This window comes from Amblyomma mixtum, chromosome 3, assembly GCF_055824585.1.
Source record: "Amblyomma mixtum isolate Tamu chromosome 3, ASM5582458v1, whole genome shotgun sequence".
Classification (NCBI taxonomy): Eukaryota; Metazoa; Arthropoda; class Arachnida; order Ixodida; family Ixodidae; genus Amblyomma; species Amblyomma mixtum.
Window position 1 is genome coordinate 155,592,250 of NC_143014.1, and position 21,459 is coordinate 155,613,708.

Consider the following 21,459-nt stretch of genomic DNA (forward strand, 5'->3'; position numbering starts at 1 on the left):
TCATTTAACCCATTTTATCATCGTGCACTAGCTAGAAACTGACCTGTGCTTTTATTGTCATGTCATTGTATTTTTCTTTTGTTTGCCCGGCCAAGTCGGTAATAAAGAAAAAAAAATCCTGGTTAGCTCAATTGGTAGAGCGACTGCTCCGGTGAAGCGGTGGTCCTGGGTTCGAATCCCGGACCAGGACGAATTTTTCTTTAACTACGAAGTTTCTGAGAAAGCTGTATAGCTTTCCTTTGTAGCCGTATGGCTGCGCTCGGGTAGATGCCAACGAGTAATTACTCTCTTATTACACAGACCTTGCAAAAAATCCCCCGAATAATCTGCGCAAAGAGAACACTAAGGGTAGTATCACTTCTCCTTCGCAAAATTTAGTACTCGCAAAATATTCTGATATTTGACTCTACCTGAATTCGCGAAATATTGAGCTCAATACAAATAAGTCGTTTACAGCACTTCTCATGCCTTTCAACTTTCTTTATTGTCTTCCACCATGACGTCTTCGGTGAAAAGGGGCAGCAGTATCAACGACGTGCCCTCAGCTTGTTTTTTTCGCTTAACCAAAACTATCTTACTTTCATGTGCTGTTTGCCCAATTTTTTTTTCTAAGTAGAGAAAAGGTGCGGTCGTGACATCCGAAGGCGTAGATGTCAATACTCGCCCGTGATAATAGAAACCCGTATGGTGCCATTTCCTGACACTCTTAAATCGAAATAAAATCTCTTTACTCGGGCCCCCCATCTCCCCCATATACAAAGAACTTCAATAAGTAACAACACTCTAGATTCGGGTCGTTTGTAGATTCCGCAGATAAGGCTTCTGTCAAGTCAGGTCAAGTCATCTTTATTTCAACATCACAAGGATGCTAGGGGCGCAGCCAAAAAGCCTATTAAAGGCTTGACGAGGGGCTGCGCCCCTCGTCAAGCCCCTCGTCACTTGGTCTATGCCGTGCAGCGGGCATCGCGTGTTACAGTAACTAGTAAGAACGCCTAAAATGCGAAATATTTTCAAGAATTTTGAAGGTTGATGAAAAACAACCTCACACTCAAGGGCGGATTCAAGAAGTTCAAGTTGGCGCCCTTTATTGAATTCTTTTCTTTTGGAACAGTACAAGACATCATTGTCTGTATTCTTATCCAAAATGTAGTCGTGGATCTATGCAATAACAGTGAATAAATGATTCAGGACAAACATTTTTTTGATGAACAGAAGTGAAATAATGAATATAAAAGCATAAAAATATGTCAAATACAATTAGAAAAGGGGAAAGGAGCGGCGAGGGCTGCGGCATTTCTCTGTCCTAAGCAAGATATTTTTTTTTTTATGGGGAAGCGACATTTCCCTCGATCACTTTTCTTTGTTTAACGGAAGCAGTTTAATAAATGCATTTGAGAAACTGAACTGTCCCCATCCCCACCCAAGTGGCCCCCTCCAAGAGGTGCTATAAATCCGCCCCTGCTGATGCTAGTCTCGTTTGAACGACGCTTGTAAACACTTCTATAACTATGTAATTATTTTTATGCACTGTTTCCAGGGATACTGCTGCTCCTAAGGGGTAACAGCATTTGTCAGCGTGTACGTTTCTAGGCAACACACAGCAAATGTTGTTTCTGGACATACATAATGGTGTGAACCAGGGAATATGTTTTGTAGTTAACACTTTCTAATCAATAAACTATTACAGTTATGTTACCTAAAGCTCTACTCATATAGTGACGATGAATTTCCTGTCCACATTGATAAAAGATAGAAATTATGATCTATACCAAGTTCAGCTTCTTTTTCCGTGTCAATTTGGTGGAACCGGGAAAGATTGTGAAAAATATCTAATTCAGTGCCACTGAATAAGTGCTCTCAAATGACGCGGCCTCTGTAAGGCGTCCTGGTATGTCTATGAGCACAACTAACCATAGTTCTACCCCATTAAAAGTGGTTTTGCGTGTACACACCTGTCGCCAGAGTTACCGCATTTGGATTGCTTCAACAGTTACTGCACATTTTTTTTTTTCACAGCTCGTACACAGAGACCTGGCCGCACGGAATATCCTCTTGGCCGAAGGCAACGTGATCAAGATTTCCGACTTCGGTCTCAGCCGGGATGTTTACGAGGGTGACACCTACCTGAAGAAGAGCAGGGTATGCCTCAAGAAGTTCGAAAAGTCCACCCAGCTTCTCTCTTCAGTGATAAAAAAGAGAGCATCGCTCCGTTCTCGAGACGGGCGACTTTTCTTTGGCCGTTACAAAATAGTCATAATTTTAAGCAGCAATATGTGCAGATTGTTTCACGCCACCTTTAATATGCAGCCACAGCCCAAATCCGAATATTTTGTGTAACACAGCTGCACCATGACTGAATTGAGTAAAGGTGGCCTGATTACGATACCAAAGCCTAGGACATTTTTGAAAGCCCTTTTCTAACGTTTAATTTTCCCTTAGTTATCGTTCATCAGGTGTAGACTGGTGGTTTTGTCTATATACAGGGCGCTTCTCCAAAGACTTTCTGCATTTATTAAAAATAGGCTTTTGAATTAGTACAGCGCTTGCTTCGGCAAAGCATTGTCAGCAGTGTAGTACATCAGAACAGAGCTTCCGCCCTCATCGTTCGACCACGTTCCTACGTGGCACTCGCGGTAGTACAGAACGTACTACGTCCGCCGCTATGGACGAAGGTGGCGCTGGTGAACACTATCAAGTTTCGGTTACGCTTCACATAAATACCCCCGAAAGCCGAAGACTGGACAGCCGTCGCAGTAGCTCAGTTGAGCAGCGGACGTGAAATTCGGAGGTCGTGGGTTCGCATCCCACCGGTGACATGTGGTTGTTTCTTCTTCTGCTTTTATTAATCTCTAATTGATGAAAACCTACAAATTAAAAAAAAAAGACATCCCCTATAATCCTTGGTTTCGGTGGCAGTTGGCTTCCATCAATAATACAGCTAAGACGTGCTAACTAGCAGGCTGGTTAACTAATTTGAAAAGTGAACTTTTTAACTAATGTCCTTAGGCTCCTTAATTACTTCATTCAGCACAAGGGAAGGCAACCGGAGGGTCTAGGCGTGGCGTGATCGACCAAATAATATGGCGCTCGCTAGTAATGGGGAAAGGCCGAAAGGCCGGTGTGCAGAGTTGCTAGGGAAAGACAAAAGTGATTTTCAGCCCATTACCTAGTCGACATAGCCTTATCTGGGAGGACGCAGTCCATTTAAACTTTCTCGACTTTCTCTTCCTAGTCTGAGTTACGAGAGGTCTGGCAGGTGACCACCTCGTTGGTAACCTTTTAAAATACCAATTGTGAAGTTCCTGCTTTTAGAAAGAAAAAAGTGCGAAAACTTCATAAATGATATGTCTCACTAACTGCCGCTACGTTCCTTCCCTAAATGCGCTATGAATAACCGAGTGCGACGGTGCACCCCCTAATGAGGAATTTTGCCTGTACTGGGAAAAAAACAACAGCTGTCGATAAAAGCGCGACATTTATTTATGTTGCAGCGACTCATGATGTAACAATAGCACCAAAGGAATACAAGGGACGGAATGGAAACGACGCAGACAAGCGCTAACTCGCAACTGGGGTTTACTGCTGAAACACACAATTTATAGAAGTCACTTTAAAAGCACAAAACATAAACACACAGTCCCTCCTCGGAAGCCGAAGTCAGAGGGCTTCCGAGGGCTTCCGATCATCAGCGGCCGCAGCTGTTCACCTGACAAGAATTACTTGCCACATTCCTGAAAGGCGTGAATTCGGGGGCTGCCATCATATGTGGGTAGCCAGCATCGGCTTGCATTCCGATATGAGTGCCGTCTGGCTGGCTTTTGCTGTGATGCATTCACCAGGTATCGCAAGAGGCTTTGCGCCAAAGATAACAGATGGACCGCGCTCGTCTGCGAGGAAGGGAGCGAAAGGTGTGTCAGAATAGAAGCGAGGGCGCAGAACCGAGGGCGACAGTTGAGAGGCCGCAGCTTTTGTTTCACCGTTGGATACGAGTGTCCAACCGCAGAGAGCAAGCGCCAAGCAAAATCAGCGAGGAAAACTTGCCGGGCGTACTCTCTTCAATTATTACAGCGCGTCGTTGCCGCCTCTTGAGCGTGCAGTAGTATTTTGCATTGATATTTTTTGAGATCTCAAAAAGCCCCTGCTCGCTTTGTGCTATTTGTGTTCGCCTCATACTCACTCGAATGCGGTGCATGCTTGCAGCGACGCCAAGTGCGTTCATCTTTGATGGCACTTCGAATTTTCTCTGATGTCTCATGTTCTTAATCTGTGTTCGTGTTTGCGGCTTTCAGGGCAGGGTTCCAGTCAAGTGGATGGCTTTGGAATCGCTGGAGGACCAGATATACACCAGCAAGAGCGACGTGTAAGTATGTGTGCCCTGGCACTGCAAAATTCACACTATCTCTCCCACTCTACACGATCAGTCCTAGGCGCTCTCAGCGCTGAAATACCGCTCTCTAGAAGCTGCAACTTCACCTGATACACATGAAAAGGAATGCGAGAATCACTCTTTCGGTTTTTGGTGCCCCAAAACTAGCAGTAATGAACATTTCATTGTGTGTAAGGTCGTCTACAGGCAGTTTTAAAGTTTTACCGACCTGTCTCATTCAGCGATCCAGCAAGAACTTTAGTTTCGTTCTCTAGCTCCCGTTTTACAATGTTTATTCATGCACTATGGAGAGCTCGAAGCACGAAGAGTGCAGTCGGGTTAACGAACATTTTTATCTGCAGTCAACCCCAGCCGGTCAAGTTAGGGTATTTGGTTCGATTTTGGAGTGTTGCCCTTGTCGCGTTTTGTTTTGAATTTTAAAGTAAAGTGTTTGTTACTCGTGTATTATTTGAGTTGTCCCGCAGAAATTTTGCTGCCTGCCTGCAGGCCTTCTTTTCCCCTTTTTATTTTCGTTGTTTGCTATTGACAAAGCACTGCGCAATTGCATCCCCACTCCGGCCTTGGCCACTAAAAGGCGGCTGGCAGTATCGAATAAATGAATAAATAAATCTTCGCAACGGCAAAACAGCGCCGCCTAGTGCACATAACGATGCTTCACGTTGTTAAATATCGCAGCACACTACTATATATGCTACGCACTATACTCACGTTCGGTTTATATCCGGCGCACTAAAATGACGATGATTGGACGCTTCATAGTGTTTTATTTTTGCATTATTTTCCGATGTTCGCTTATGGAAGCGGCGCAGGTCTATTCACTGTGTTGTCACCTTCGCGTTTAAAAATAGGACCGCATATACGCTGAAAACGTCCCAAATTTTAGCTACCTCATCCGTCCGAGCGCTGTATTATCTCGAACTAGTTATCAAAAGTAAAAAAAAAAGAGTGGGTTCCACCTATTCTGTTCGGTTCGGCGCCTTTGCGGTGACCCATGTGCTGAATGAAATACAAAATTCATCAGAATAAACTTATCAATTGAAATACTTATCTTTTTCATTATTTTTCTTTTCAGGTGGTCATTTGGCATTGTGCTGTGGGAAATCGTCACCTTAGGTAAAACCAATGCAATTTTATGGTGCGATTACAACAGTTTTTATCTATACTTTGCGGAAGGTGCCTTTCGACAAACTCTTCTCTAGGAGTGCGCTGTCATTATAAAGCTTAAATAAGGGTTGCTTAGCTGGACAATTTAACGAAATACTGTCGACATTGGTTTCCGATTCAGATAAGACCACTAAAACGTCATTATCTCCGTACGGTCGCCGTTCGATTTCGGACATCAACTAAGGCAGACAACCAAATGTATTTTTCAAACCTCATGTGCCAGCGAAGCTTCTTTTAGAGGCGTCTGTTTCCTCATAGCAGCCCAGGGGTGGTTCACTCAGTCCACATAATCTGGCGTCTTTATTTTATTAGAAGTGTGCTTGCCTTTGAAGCCGCCATATTTTCTGATAATTCAGCCGAGTCACGAGACGACACCTTCTGTCTGAATGCAGGGGCCCCAGCACCGCTGTTAGGCTACCATCCTGATAAAGGCCGCAGGAAAAAGAACAAAAAATAGAAAAAAGAACAAAAAGGAAGCGAATGTGTGGTTCTGATCGCGACCTCTTCGAGAAGTAACGCAGCAAGCAGCAAAATCCTTGAAGTGTAGAATTCAGAAGTGTAGGGCAACTGCCTCAGCGGTGGCAGTTTTGAGCTAATAGACGACCAGCCGTGTACCTAAGCATGTCGCTGCATGTATCTCAACCGGTTGTACTTCTGTCGGTCGAGCTCAGCACAGGGCTTTGGGATTTGGCCTCTGTTATTCAAAAGTGCAAAGCCACCAGCTGCGGTGCAGAACAGGCCGGCCGTTGTCTCCGAGGGCTTTGAAGGCGAAGAAGACATCCGCCCAATCCCTTTGACGCCCCACAGAGCAGTCGTGTAGACGCTGTGATCGCAACTGAATAGGCGTAGGAAAAAAAAATAACGCGTTTAACTCTGAGAAGCTGGTGGTCCTGAATATGCCGTATAATTGTAAACAAGATTTCAACTGCTATTTTTCTCAGAGTTGTTTTATTGCTCTTATTCTGTAAGCAACGTGAAATTGAACCAGCGGCGACAAGTGCGCACAGTTGTCAAGTGGAGAAACAAGAGCTACGGCCGCTGGCCAAAATGTTGATAACTTCCTTGGCAGTGAAAGTAAAAAAAAAATTTCAGTTTCAGCTTGAAACTCTCACCAGCGAGAGCTTGCGCACTGGTGGTGCTGAAAGGGTTCAACGCCACACTGTGTAGCTGCGTCGCTGCTTTTTAAGGCTGTGTTTGTGGAGAAAACAGAGGGGAATTTACTGGAATAGCCTTTGACAGGATTCGGATCACAGGAGCACAAAACCAACGAAAATGTGCCGTACGTTTTGGTTCAGACTAACGTCATCCAAAAATTCAGGGGGCACGTTGGCTCTCTAAAGTGCTGCAAGGCGAAAGCGTTTCCTGGCGCACGTTTTTTTTTATCTTTCTCATGTTTTATTTTTATTTTTGTTCCTTTCTTACTTTTGTCTGTAATTTTTGTTTCTTTTGTTATTTTATTTTTTATTTCTTTTATTTTATTTATGAAACGCATGCATTCACAAGATGCGCCTTTATTCACGCTCAAACCCTGAGCCTTCGTGGCGGAGTGGTAGCGTCTCCACTTCAAGTGCCAAATGCCCTGGTTCGACTCCCATCCTCGACACTGTTTTGTTTTAAGTAGTGACGCCAAAACGCGAACACATCTACCGACACGGCTGCTAACAACAGTATGAGGCATTAAAGGCTTTCGCCTTAATATTTGCCCTCCCTTTTCACGTCTCTGCAGGTGCTTCGCCATACCCGGGAGTGGGTCCTGAGCACTTGTTCAGGCTTCTGAAAACTGGGTACAGAATGCACCAGCCTGAAAGCTGTTCCGATGAAATGTAAGAAATATTCACCGTTCTCCTTGCAACGCACTTATATAGTCTGAGGTTAACCGCTGACGCTATTTTTCTGTTGTCGTAAATGAATTAGCGGACTAGCTCTATATTTCTTTAGCTTCATTTTTGTTTCTAAACCTGTTTACGAGCAAGTGCAACTTGAAGGAAACAAATTGTCATCATTGATACTGCGGCTGGTGACACTGAAAGGCAACTGAAAGAAGAGTACCGGCCCAGAATTTCACTAAAGCAACTGCTTTGTAGCAACGATTTGTTGTGCACTTTCAGAGTTTATTACAACGCTTTCTCTACATGTACCATTCTGCATGTATTCGTATATTTGACACTAAAACTCAACCTGGGCACAGATACATAAAACACTGAGACATTTCTAAGCGCATAAAAGGAGAGTTTTACAAGGAGGCGCCCTCGTGAGTACCTTGCGTTCATTACTTATTTGCTCTCTTTTTTTCCGCACGCACGCGATACAGGTACCGTATTATGCTAAGCTGTTGGCAGGCGAGGCCGCAGGATCGACCTTGCTTCAAGGAGCTTAGACAACGCCTCGAAGATATACTTCAAGACTCGGCAGTAAGTTTCACGAGTCCTGCCATGTGCAACATTTTATTTCTTCTGAGCAGCGCTGCATTTCTCCCCTGGCGACGAGCCGTATGTCGGGGCGCCGCCGGAGCAGACGCTCTGAAAGCTTCGTTTGCATTTGCTACGGGCGAGCTGTCGAGGCGGTATTTTCGCGATGACAGAAGCTGTTCCCTCGGAGCAAAGCTTACGTGCGAAGTACTATTGTGCAGTGGACTGCCACAACAGTGCACAGAACACTACAAAGCCAGATACACTTGCGCAACTAGGCAAGTTGTGCGAGCAAGAACAGCGACAAGCGTGGGTCTCGCAACAAGGAGAATCAAATACTTCCCGACTGTTTTATCTCGCTTCCTGCCCTAGTTGTTGCAATTGTTCGAATTTTTTCATCTTTAACTACTCAAGTCATAAGTAACGGAAGGCATGCAGTCGACGACAGCGGTGATTATTGCTCGCATTCGCTGCCTTCTACCTGCACGATGTGTTGTAAAAGTAGAGTTATGATTGCATGGCGAGAAGAACATCGCTCGGCCTCATGCTGTTTACATGTCGAGAACTCTGTTTAATCGCGTCGAAATAGACTGGCTTGTAATGTCAACAAATTGAGTCTTTAGTTCGGTTGTTCTGTTTTTCAACTTCTTTCAACCTGCAAATCTCGCTGATGAATTGGTCGCTTCTTTCACAGTCGTTACTTTCCGATGTCGCATGCGCGATATAACAGCGCGCCTGTGGTTCGGCACCACTCACAAGGAACACTACATTCCTGCCACAAGTTTTATTAGTGAAAAATACTCTCACAGAAATGAAGCCCAAGCATCGCGTAAGACCCGATGTAAATGCAAGGATTAATACGCCTGGCTTTGCCGCGCTTAAAGTTCGTCTGCCACTCGACCTAGCGAGTGTATTATGTCCCAGTGCACGGAACACGCATGTGCCACACTTTAGCAAGCTTTTTAGTCGACTATAGCATGCTTGGCCAAGCAGAAACATTTTTTTATCTCTGTTTCATGCATATCCCTGAATGCATGCAATTTGCTTTAGCGAGATCGTAATATATATAAAAAAAACATATACGTATACGTCGCATGCATGCAGACACCAACAACTACGATCAACAAGTGCGCCGCTTCATTTCACAACGCTGATAGTGCACTGCATATTTAGGCATATAGTTAAATAGCGAATTTACCTCGAGGTACACGTCGTAGATGATGTGATCGCTCAAACGTACTTCGCGATCGAGCGTGCCTCGCCGTCGTCAGTCGTCGGCTCGACAAAGTAGACGCAGCTAATTAGTTTCTATCCTTTGATTTAGTACGCTCTGCATAAGTATGCATCAATCTGACCGATCTTGTTGAAGCCGCAGTGTAGGCAATTCACTGCGACGCGCGAGTGCGAGCTCGTACACGTGCACAAAAGCGTGCGAGAATATTGCGGCGAAAGCAGCGAGTGCAGTGGTCATTGTCCTAGTTTTTATTTTTCTTCCACTGATGGCGCTCCGGATCAGGAACAATCTGTTAGGGCAAAAGGGCGAATAGATGTTAGGATAATGAAACATGGGTCCTTATGGAGGGACAACAATGATGAAGTACTGAGAAGCATTTAGAAAGGAATAATTGTGCCGGGGCTTACTTTCGGGGAAACAGTTCCGTTATTAAGGGAAAAGTCTTTTAAGATTATTAGCAAATCAGAGAGTTGTTGGAAGATTAGCTCTGGGTCCCCTCGGTAAAACCACAAACGTCGGTCGAAGCGCCGAAGCTGAGAGTAAAATATTGTATGAAGAACGCCTGACGAAATTGGACGATAAATGATGGGCAGCTAAGGTATTTAAATACGTATACAGAAGGAGCGTTGACTCAGAGTGGCGGAGAAGAACTGCAAAACTAACCAGTAAGTATGCTGGACACGAGGACGGAAAAATAAAGATCATTAAACGACAAGTAAAAAACGCGGAAGGTAAAAACTTGGATTAATTCTCTGGAAAAGAAGCATAGTGTAGAACTATATCGATATTGAAAAGGCAGATTGGGAAAGAATCGTTCTATGATAACTCAAGGGGCAGTGCCCTGCTCTTTGAGGCTAGATCAGGGCGTCTTAGAACGCGCAGCTACAAAGAGGAACTTAACGGAGAAAATGACTCATGTGGTGTGTATGGTAAATTTCTAGAAACAGTTGAACACATGATACTCGAATGTGATTGTATCCATCTGGATTCGATGCAGGCAAAGTCACTCTCCCCGAGGCCCTACGGTTTGGAAATAACAATGGTTATGTAAATAAATCTGCGGAGGAAGTTAACAAAAAACGATTTGAAGATTGGTGGCTCAATATCAGAGAGGTAACATAAGGTTAGAAGTGTACGATTAAATAAGTATTTAAAGAAAATGCCGAATTTTGAGAGCAATTTATAACAGAGCAAAATAAAAATACAGAAAAAAAAGCCGACATGGATGGATGGATGGATGGATGGATGGATGGATGGATGGATGGATGGATGGATAGGAGCGCCCCCTTTGAAACGGGGTGGTGGCAATTGCCACCATGCTCAGCTTTTCTTTATTATTTTTTTTGTTTACTGTGTTGGCAATTCTCATTAAGATTCTCCATCACCTTTGCCTACGGTTTCCTACAATTCTAACCTTATGCCACATCTCTGCTTTTCAGCCACCAATCCTCCAATCGCTTTTTGCTGACTTCCACTGCAGATTTATTTACATGACCATTGTTATCTTTAAACCATTGTTATCGTTAAACATGATGGCAGCTACCACCGCCCTGTTTCAAAGGAGACGCTCCTATCTTCCCTCCATCCATCCCAACAGCGCCACTCGGCGATGCTTTGGAGCCTACAGGGGTGATCACTGTTACCGTAAACACGCGTACACGCTGTTTGCGCTGATGTTGCGATATATTCAATAGGCATTGGCCGGTATAAAGTAAGCACATATAAGAGATGACGCGGTGCCACAAAATATACCGTGGGGGAGCGTTTCAATGACGTGGTTCACGCGAAAGGCACGCACACCCACGTTTCGGGTAACTGTGATCACTGCTATACGTGATATGTTTCGTCTGCGGTTGTGAGGATAGTTGAGATAACTTTGTGGATGCTTCTTGTCTTCTTAAGGCTGGAGCTTAATGAAACTTTGCATCATAATGTTGCTTTAACCGACAGTGTCGCCAATGACCGTGCCAATGACAGTTGCAGTGTCACCTATCTTGCTTATCAGGCAAGCTGTGGTTTTTCTAGTCCTTCTCGAGTCAATGTGTAGGGTAATAACTTCCATCGTCATTGTCAGCTTTGAAGCTCCTAGTTAATCAGGAAAACTTGGGTACATGTCTGTACAGGCCATACAAAACACGAATTGGCTAAGTAAACTAATTATTGATAATTTCTAATACTATACCTGCTGCTGAAGCACCTGTTCTCGGGTGGACTACAAAGTAGAGTAACGGTCTGTTATTAAGCAGAGTTTGTCAACATAAGGCAGGCTAACTTTCTTGACATTCTCTACACACAGCAGTATGTATTTTTAACCTTCCTTGAAATCAAATTTTCCAACTTTGTATTAATTAAAGTTAGAGTTTGATTCTCTTTTTATTAGAATATTGTGAGAGAAAAGCAAGGTAACGCTGATATTGCAAAACAATTTGTGCGTCCGTTACAGTTGAATTTAAGCCGCCGCGGTGGCTCAGCGGTTATGGTGCTCGGCTGCTGACCCAAAAGACGCGGGTTCGATCCCGGCCGCGGCGGCTGGAATTTCTTTGGAGGAGAAATTCTAGAAGCCCGTGTACTGTGCGATGTCAGTGCACGTTAAAGAACCCCAGGTGGTCGAAATTTCCGGAGCCCTCCACTACGGCGTCTCTCATAGCCTTAGTCGCTTTGGGACGTTAAACCCCATTAACTAAACTAAACTAAACAGTTGAATTTAATTATCCGCACTTTTACTTGTGCATCACGGTTGAAAAACCTTCCTGAAGTGCAGTAATACATAATAGCACGTCACAAAATACTAAATAAAGTGTGCTTATGCTTCATTTCTAGTCATACCTGGAACTCAATGGGCCACAGAATCGTTCTTACTATAACCTCAACGGCGGAGCACCATTAATGAAGCCCCTCCTTGAAGAGCACTCGGATGACAGCGAGGGCAGCGAAGCCCGTGAGTGGCTTATTATTCTTCCATTGACATCGATGCGCCTTCCACAGAACTGATAAGTCTGTGGAGTGGCAACACAAGACATGAATTATTTAATGAAGCCCAGACGAACACAAGTCCTCTTGACGAAACGTTGTCAAGCACCCTGAGACTTTCCCCTACCTTGTTAACTTTGTGTATGTCAAGAAACTATTTACCTGCCCTCTTTTACCACTTAATGAAAGTTTGTTATTTACTGTTGCATTTTCAAGGACAGAAAGTTTTCAAAACTTGCACAGGTTTTTAGACAGTGTGCATCGCGAGTTCGTTAAACAAAGGAAAAGCATGCTGAGAAGGGACCATTTGTGCGTTAAGTCACTTCGTTATGGTTAAAAAAGCTATGCGGTACTCTTGTGGCAGTATTCTTACATTTGTATCCTCCTCATAAATCGTCACGCAAACAAACGTCAGAATGGAGTATGTACCGCCCTAAAAATGAATGTTGCCAGAGGAGACATGTTCCCTAATGCCCGTCATTTAAAAAAAAAAACAAAAAAAACATGAAAGTCTCAGCACAGCGACGAAATACTGGCGCTGACTTCTTGCGTTGCACGTAGAGCGCCGAGCGTATGAGTGTAACTTCCTGGAAATGTGACTGGAAATTGTGGCAGAAAGCTATAGCCGTAACGAGCTATACCTTCATCGAAAAACATTTCTGGACTATTTGCCGTTTCACTTAAGTTGTCCCGAATTTAAGCCTCCGGCCCCAGATTGTGTGCCCGCGGATGCGGTATACTCATATTTGCATGACTTTCACGTTTCATAACCTATCAGTAGTACACTACGATAAATTTTTCTCCCGTTTCAGTACTTTACTAGGTGCTGTATTATACGTTGTCAGCGTTTAACTGTCGCCACCTCTTATTTCAGCTGAATATGGCTGCATGGAATTCGATCGGCGAGGGTCATTCTCCGAGCACAACGCGTCGGAGGCGAGCAACGTGCAGTTGCTAACCAAGAAGAATGGCTTTCCCGTCGACTCGCCGGTCGTGTGCTGGCTGGCCCGGCCCGAGGTCTTGTCGCGAGACGGAGGTGGTAATGAACGGCCCAAGCAGCTCCTCTAGTCCTCGAGTGCCAAGCCGCGGTGGCCCGCCACCACCATGTCCAGCTAGATAACCAAAGAGCCATCGGCGTACTCGCCACGCCAGAAATCCTCCGGTGCATCTGCTGCCTACTGGTGCTGCAGGTCGGCGAATGGCCCGGACTTAATCATGAGGCCGCCTGTTCACCCGGGGACCACGCAGCCAACATTCCTCAAGGCATTGTGCTGTGGGGCCATGCCTGTGCGCTACGATGAACTGCATTCTCAGTCTGAGTGTCATCGTTTTATAGAATGCCTGTGTCCCTACCTTTAATCGTTCGACCATAGCACGTACCGCAGGGCGCACCGCATGTCACGCAGAACAAGTTTTCTGGAAAGGAACAGGTTCGGGCGTATTGTCAGGTCGAACCTACGCTGGCTCCGTTGTACAGATGCGGAAAAAGTAAACGGAGCACGCTATTGCCTTCTAACATTTTTCACGCGTTTTCTAATTTAAACTGCCAATAGTGGTATGTGCAGGCTTGTAGCAGACGCAAGTGCGCTTTCTCATAAAAAAAAACATTGTTTCTTCATTTCTAATAGGAAATACATTATTGCAGTTAGAACGGAATACAATGCTCTGTTTACTTATGCCCGCACCTGTACTGTGCTGTCAGCGACTGTGGGGTGCCAAAGCTAATCCGTTCTGCCTGAAAATTGTCTTCAGGATGCTCTTTCACCAAACCACATTGGTTTGATTAGGTTCAGCAAATTCTTTCACAGTGCCGCAAAACTTCTCAGCTCTTATTAAGAAGAGGCAGTAAGCTACTGTACTATACATTGCGTCAGCATCGGGTAAGACTTTTCACCACTTGCATTAAAATCCAAGCGACTGGCGCCGCCAAAGTGAAAGGAAGGCTTCTTGTGTTCTCAGCTACAGCAAACAGAATGCTTTTTAGCTGAAGGAGCGAAGTAACGCTATCTTTATCAGAGATTGCTGTACAGCATTGGGTTTTAAACAACTATTTTTTGATATCCACGTAGACTGCTTTTTAAAACTCAGCACTGAAATTCAGTGTCTGTGGCTGCATTCAGACTGTTTTTCGTGAGGAACTTTCGTGCGGCGATTTGGTGGTTATATGTCTTAATGTAGCAGTTTTACCTCACTCGAGAGGGGTCACGTTTTGTATATAAATGCACGTAAACTGTTTTGTACGTGTATGTGTGTGTCGACAAAGGAATATTGTAAGCGCGATGATTCACACAATATGCTTTATTGTTGTACCGTGACTGTTTATCGATGTTTATACTGCTGCGTTTTTTCAGTCGGAGGAAAGCATGTCAGCCCTGTTAAAAGCGTCTTCATCTTCAGGGATGTTCACCATTTTTTTTTTGTAAACCAGCACTCACCAATGAGTTCCGCGGTCTTTACGACAGAATACCGAATAACGGGCATTTTATTTTATATATGAAAGGTGCCTCTTCCTGCCATATTTTTAAGCCTGACGCTGAAAATTCCCGCAGACACATTTTGATAAATATTCATTTTACCTTGCAAATCGTAGATCAAATAATTTCAAAGCGATGTCTTTGACTTCGCTTTGACAACTTTTGCTTCTCTCTTGTTACGTCCGCGTCTCTAGTCGAGCTATAGAGATGATGCGCAATCGGTCGCTTCCATGTCATCGCAGTGTTTACTGATTCTCATTCTGGCAGTTTTGCTTGCAGCTATCGTTTCCATAACAATTATACCATCTCTCTTCCGTTCTTGTGGCGTCGAGAGTTCGCGTTGCACTGATTGATGGCTCCTCGTTCGTGATTCGTGATGTGCGTTTCTCGGGACGTGACAGCGGATGCAGAACAGCTGACGTGAAATCACTGACGCTAGAAAATGCTTTAAAGTTTGATGAACCCGTACAGCATGCGAAACAAAAGAGGGCGCGTGGCTTTCTAGTATATTTGAGAAGTCCAAGCGCTGTGCAAGAGTGTGCTGAGGATCTAGACGACAAGCTTACACTTGTGGTGTACCTAGCAGCCATATTCTTGAGTCTTAAGAAGGGTTTCGTGGCCTCCGTTGTTCTCAGATTTTTATGGTAGTGATGGGGCATTATCACACAAGCAGTTACCAAAATAGAACCTTGGTGGAAATGCACTGTGAGGCTCAGGAAGCAAAACCTGGTTCCACGCTTATGCTATCCTTCGGCTTGTGATTCAACAGTCTATGTGCCCAAACGAAACAAGGCAGTCAATATCAGTGCTATCTTGTACACTAGCAACGCACCTGGCATGTAGCGGTACTTCTTTAGCTTCATAATCTTGTGCCGTTGCTTTTTTACATACGCTGCCATGCCATGGTGAGTAATGTCTCCGGTGTACTGTGTTGGTGAACCATACAGTGACAACTTGCAACACGTGCGCCACTGCTCTGCGAATAGAGTTAACGTTAACGTAAGCCCATTTGATTATTTGTAAAATATTATGAAAGCATCGAATTTTGTTTAGTAGTGTTAAGTTAAAGTTCGAATCATTTTCTTGTACTAGCTTCGTAGACGCTCTTTGTTATCGCACGTGAGCCGAGATAATGTTGGTCTTCTGTCAACCGAATGCTTACCTAGGCATCTTTGCGCGCGTATTTACACGTTATTTTTTTTCGCATACTTATACCGCAATTTTGTCTGCTGTTATCAAAAATTTACAAACCCCCTTAGTCTTTAGATTTACATTCCAGCCGAAAAATTGTGTGAGATTGCGTTTCAGGGCTTTTTTCGGCAACACTTATTTTGCCCAGACACTCTGAATGATGTCTGTGTTGAAGTGAGGATATATTTTGTGGCACTGGTAACGAAACCAGGAACATTTACTACTTCTAAAACTTTCACAACACACTCTGGCTGGGATAAAACTTATCACCAGTTTCGTACAGCGAAGTCTGGTTTAGCAAGGCAGCATGCAGAATAGCACCGCAGTTTATGAAGAAACATCCGCCTATTATCTAGCTATGGCTTCGCGATGTAAAGTATTTATCGCATCCTGCTTATTTCTTAGCAGTCGCCTTGACGCTTTAAATAGAAACTGGAGTCTCCATTGCGCACGTACCGAGCTCACAGAGTGTGCTTTGTGGCAGGATGCAGCGTCGGTGAACGAAGGTGTTAAAGAAATATATTGCATGGTTACAACCACAACAAGTGCTTCTCGAAATTTTTTCTGTTGGCTCCGTTACGAGGGGTATTCGAGAGCGCTGAGGCCATCCTGTAACTTAATTCGAATTACGTGACCATTGTTACATACATTGTGCATGATACGCTGAGGACTGTCGGCCCGCTGGTTTCCCTCTTCTACAGAAGATGTTAATATGTAGCACTAAGGACACCGAACAAGACAAGCCACAGGGATAGTGCAGCGATCTCATTCGTGGCGGCTCCTGTTATTCGTCTATTGTGCTGTTTTTACGTCTATGCTGAAAGGCTTGAGGCGGTGTTTTTCACGCTTTAGCTGCTACAGAAGTTGTACTCATTTCATCTAAATTGAAAGGTTCGAAGCCTGTTTCTCTAGTGATCGATGGTTTCGCCCTGATAGCTTGTCTCCTCTGTCATGCAGAGTCGCATGTAATAAAGGAAAGACTAACGCGCTGTTCTGAGCATCTAATACGTACCTCTCTGTAAAGAATCAGGACGCTTTCTCGTGTTTGTACTAATATAGAGCTGCTGCTGTCAGCACGTCATTTTATGCACGTTGTCGCTGCCAGCGCATGGAACGCAACGAAGTGGACGTTGCTCACCTGACAACAAACGTTTCATTAACTTACAGGCAATAATATGAGAACCTGTAACACGAACATTGCGAGCGAGTTGTGCTAAGCTAAGTGCTGCTATGCTATCGCTTAAAGTAAACACCGATCCCAGCCAATTACAATGCTGTCGTATGTTTTACTGGTTAGTGCGCAATACAGAGCACAGTTTTTACCTGGGTGATGTTTATACGTTCCAACGCAAGTGGATGAAAGGTAAAGTTTTTAAACTCTGTCGTTGAATCCTTAGCCATTGGGACTTTCTTCAGGTCATATGAAAACCTGCGGTATGTACCTGAGCCTGCACTCCGCAGTTGGGTCAATAAAGACGAAGGAAAGCATACGTTCACGCTCGACAAAGACTAACGCAAAAGTGCCACTCGTTACAGTATCTATTCATAATAGCTGTATGTCTGCACGAAAATGCCTTTTTGGAAATATGCCCCTGATACCAAGTATGAAGGCCATTTAAACTTCTCGCAATTCCTCACTCTGTTTCTCAACCGAAAGCCCTCTTCCTGCGTGTCTCCTGTGTCTTGGACTGGCCAAATGTAACCCCACATCAGAAAAAGAGAAAAAAAAAATGGCAGATACGCACACAAAAAGTTGGGTGCCACTGACGCAGGTATGTATTTCCACCGATTGTTGAAATGATGACGATGATGATGATGATGTCGTGAGGCTTAATGGCACAAATGAGCCTTGAATTGTGTTGTGTGGGGACTATCTTCGTCTTTTTCTCTTCTTCCTTTTCAACCTCCTATTTTCCAAGTAATATGGTAACTTACCTTGCAGCCTACGCGGTTATACATGGGCAGCGTGCGCTGTACATCGCGAGGTACACACTGCACTCGTTCGAAGATATGGGTGGTATTTATTGATCTCTATGTGAGATCCAGCATGGACTGTTATCCAAATGAATTCTGTACTGCGGACGCAAAAGTCGACAAGAATCTGGCAGCCATCACAGCGGGGAACCTGTGCTCCCTTTTCGACTGTGCCTAAAATTGGTAATTCAGAGTTAGAAACTCGTTCAACCGATGGTAGCAGTATGCTTCCGACGGAAGACTCAACACAAGTCGCGACAACGTCAGTGCCGATAGCTATCTTTCCCGTAACATCTACTGACAGCAGATAACACTTTTTGAACAAAAAAAAAATACATTACTTCCTCCTTTAAAACTTATTGCACACCTGTCATGTCGCTTGACATGGTGATCCTCCACATTACTAACCTGAACCGATTCTATCTTTCGGAGCGAAAGCTCTACTTGACATCGGAACGCTTTTACGCGGACGACAAAATTAGGAGGTGGAACCGAAGAACGCATTTCTGCAAGCGGGGCCCACTATAACCCGGCGCCTCTTCTTGCTTGCGGTGTGGTTAGGATGACCCCGCGTGTCCATTGTAGTCCTGACTGCACTCGTTCATGGTTGGGATGACAACACGTGTCCATTGTAGTCTTGATTGCACTCGTTCAAACGCAGTCATTCGATGTTTTGGTGACTAACTCAATGTCGTTATCGTGCTCGTAGTGCGTTCTCTTGCCCAGCCACTCTTCTTCCTAACAATACATTACGGCCATCAACTGTCCTGTGTTTATCACCCACAGAGGAGATAGTTTCGCTGCGCATGTTGCCTTCATCGTAGCATTCTTATGCGCATCAACATAACCGAAAGATCTCATCATATGGTTGCCGAGCATTCATAAATATACTCGAATAGCACCGCTCCGTTCAAAGAGATTATGTCGTCCACGTGTTGTGAAGTGTGTTACAGTGGAATATTGCTTAGGAGGTAGTTACCAAATGAACTGCTGTAATCTCCTAGTCATATATGTGTAGTTTGGAGCTTTTGGTCTCATTCGTTTGAGAATACGATTGTTGGACCAACGTTACTTTGCGCAGTGCCCTGATGAACGCCTGTCCATAACAGAGTATAGCGGCTCCATACGCATGCACCGAAATACACAAAGAACTGATTTCGCCTAGAACGTTTTCTTCTTTTTTGGGAAGGCGGGGAGGTGGGGGAGGGGGGGGGGGGGAATTTAGCCTATGGTATATGATAACCCAAACCTTGCCAGCAAAAAGTATTCGGTAACCTGCGGGGAAAAAAATTCGATACATTGCGGCGTTCAAAATGTTGAGCCGCTCCTGCTACTTTGCGAACTCATGGTATTTAAACAAAATTTGAGCTTGAGTCCGGTCTCAAGCGTAGTGTTTGTTAAAGATGTCCTCAAATCGTAGCCTACATTAGGCATTTGGCGTGGTGTTCCCAAACATTTTGTTTTGTTTTTTTTCGGCAGCACACTGTTCTATCAACATGCACATCAAAGCAAAATGTAAATAACTCCATCGCACTGTAACCAAAGTCAGGTCTTGCGCAATCCTCAGTTCTGAGTCGGCACTCATTCCTGTGTGCAGTGGCTGTGGGTTCAGAATGCCGCCGACTAATTGACATGAACTGCCAGTCGCCGCACGGCCTCGTTCCGACTCCACGTTCCTCGCACTTTGCTGTATAGCTGCTGCAGCTCTACATATTTCTGAAGTCTTATCGCGACGATGACATGTATTTGGCTGTTGTGAATAGTTGTCATCCTTGTTGAATGTAACCACGTTCATAATTTTGTCCCATGGAGGTGCAGAAATGAATCACTGTTGCTAATTTTTTGTGACATGTTTCGGAAAATAAATAAAGAATATACCTGATGTTGCAATTAAGTATCTCTCAAGGTTCTTGAACGTGTTACAAAAAAAATGCGGTTTTCTCACCTGGCTTGAGAAGTATTCATTTTTTTACTTATTTGTGCCATCCCCTGGTGCCAAATGCTGGCGATGTGAGGGGCATTTTAACGGGTTTGTTCGGTGTGAATCGCAGCTCTGCCTAAGCTCGTGTTGTGACGACTGTTCGTAGTAAATTTGCATCCAGAATAGCTCGCTGAACCACTTGTCGGCCACGCCTTCACATCCATAAAGGCGTGTTATTCATAGAACGAACTGATAGTAGCTTTTCAGTGTGGCGTGCATGCTGTTAACGTGATCTTGGCACGACGTTTTATAAAGAGAATTTCTTTGGAGAAAGAAATCAAAGTCGACGTCGCCGTTTGCAGCGGCATATAATAAAATTCCGTTTTTTATTTAAGGTTTTGAGTGCGAAAAATCAGTGTCCTGGGTTCTGACGGGTTCCGAGCCTTTTGCGAGTCCGCGCGCCATTTCAGGAAGCTGTGGATGGCACGGAAGAGAGCTTGCGCAATAGGCAATGAAAGAAAAGTGATGCGGACAGCAGAGAAAGTGATTGACTTCAATAAGTGCTGAGTGCAGTGCCCATAAATTAGCGTATGATGTCTACATGCCCACTCAACACAATTTTTCCGCTCTTTTTAAGATATTTCCAAATGGCCTCTCGTATTATACTGGGGCCCTCATAATGCCGTGATATTTGTGAGTTTAGGCGCATGTTTCACAGACGATGGAGTCGGCGCTAATTTTAGGGCTGTTTTGTACGCATGTTGATTGCTGCTGGCGTCACCCAGTATATTTTTCTGTTCGTACACACGTAGAAGAAAGGATATCCTCGATTTAATCCTACTTTACCCAAGGTGCAAAGCCTACAGCAAGGCATCGTACACGGATTACAACTGAAAAGCTCGGAAAAAGTTTTTTTTTTTAACTGAGAAACATCTACCTCTGCCATGCGACTGAGGTCGGCAGGAAAATAGGGCGTAATTCGGCGTAATGACTCCTAACCCACATCACGGCCACACTTTTTAGAGCCAGTAGGAATGTGGATAAGCACTTGAGCCTCACCCAATCCGTTGTCGTGCAAGTTCTTACTAATAGAGACATTACGTAAGCATGCAAACGTGCCAAAGCAGCCTTCCTAAAAAGCAAACCTATAAGCTACCTTTTTTTATTTTTGTTCCAAAATTTGCTGACATGCGCTTGCACAGCGTTCGTGTTCGTCGCACGCACATTAGCACACATAAGAGTTTTACAACCTTCTTTGGAGTATGCTGGTTTAATTACTAGAATGCTCCTAACACCTCAGAAAATGAAGTCAAGTAAATCAATTGTCCCAACCGTGTACGAATCGGAGGAATCCCCAGTTCGTCCATGTCCATTCTTCTGAACACTTCTTGTAAACAGGTGGGGAATATTTGCGGAAATGTTGTTCCACTTTGCCTGACATTCTCCCTGATCGGCATTCTGTCAATGTCATTGTAAATGACTATGCTTCCTGCGCAATGCCTTGATATTCTCTAGCTCTTTTAGATATGCCGCTTAAACGCCCCGGTTACGCAGTGCCTGCATGTTTGGTGATGTTTCGACTGGCACACTTTTTTCTTGATTTATGAAGGCTATATACGAGCTGGCTTTTCTTGAGCGTATCTCTGCAACCTGACTGACACAGTGCACATCGAATATTATCGAGAACACTTCACGAAAACCTGCCTGTTTCAATATTAAGAAAGGTGCAAGAAAGA

The 21,459-nt window shown here is 44.3% G+C and overlaps 1 protein-coding gene across 2 annotated transcripts in view; it reads left to right on the top strand.

The window, feature by feature from the left end:
* LOC149352443 (proto-oncogene tyrosine-protein kinase receptor Ret-like) overlaps positions 1-14,747 on the top strand; it is a 188,111-nt gene extending 173,364 nt beyond the window's left edge. For both annotated transcript variants that reach the window (XM_089581615.1, XM_089581617.1), the window contains 7 exons: positions 2,017-2,139; positions 4,290-4,360; positions 5,460-5,500; positions 7,278-7,374; positions 7,863-7,962; positions 12,014-12,131; positions 13,038-14,747. In XM_089581615.1, coding sequence (XP_089437741.1) covers positions 2,017-2,139; positions 4,290-4,360; positions 5,460-5,500; positions 7,278-7,374; positions 7,863-7,962; positions 12,014-12,131; positions 13,038-13,231 — 744 coding nt within the window. In that variant the 3' untranslated portion in view covers positions 13,232-14,747. The remainder of the gene's footprint in view (positions 1-2,016; positions 2,140-4,289; positions 4,361-5,459; positions 5,501-7,277; positions 7,375-7,862; positions 7,963-12,013; positions 12,132-13,037) is intronic.
* Positions 14,748-21,459: the final 6,712 nt, after the last annotated feature.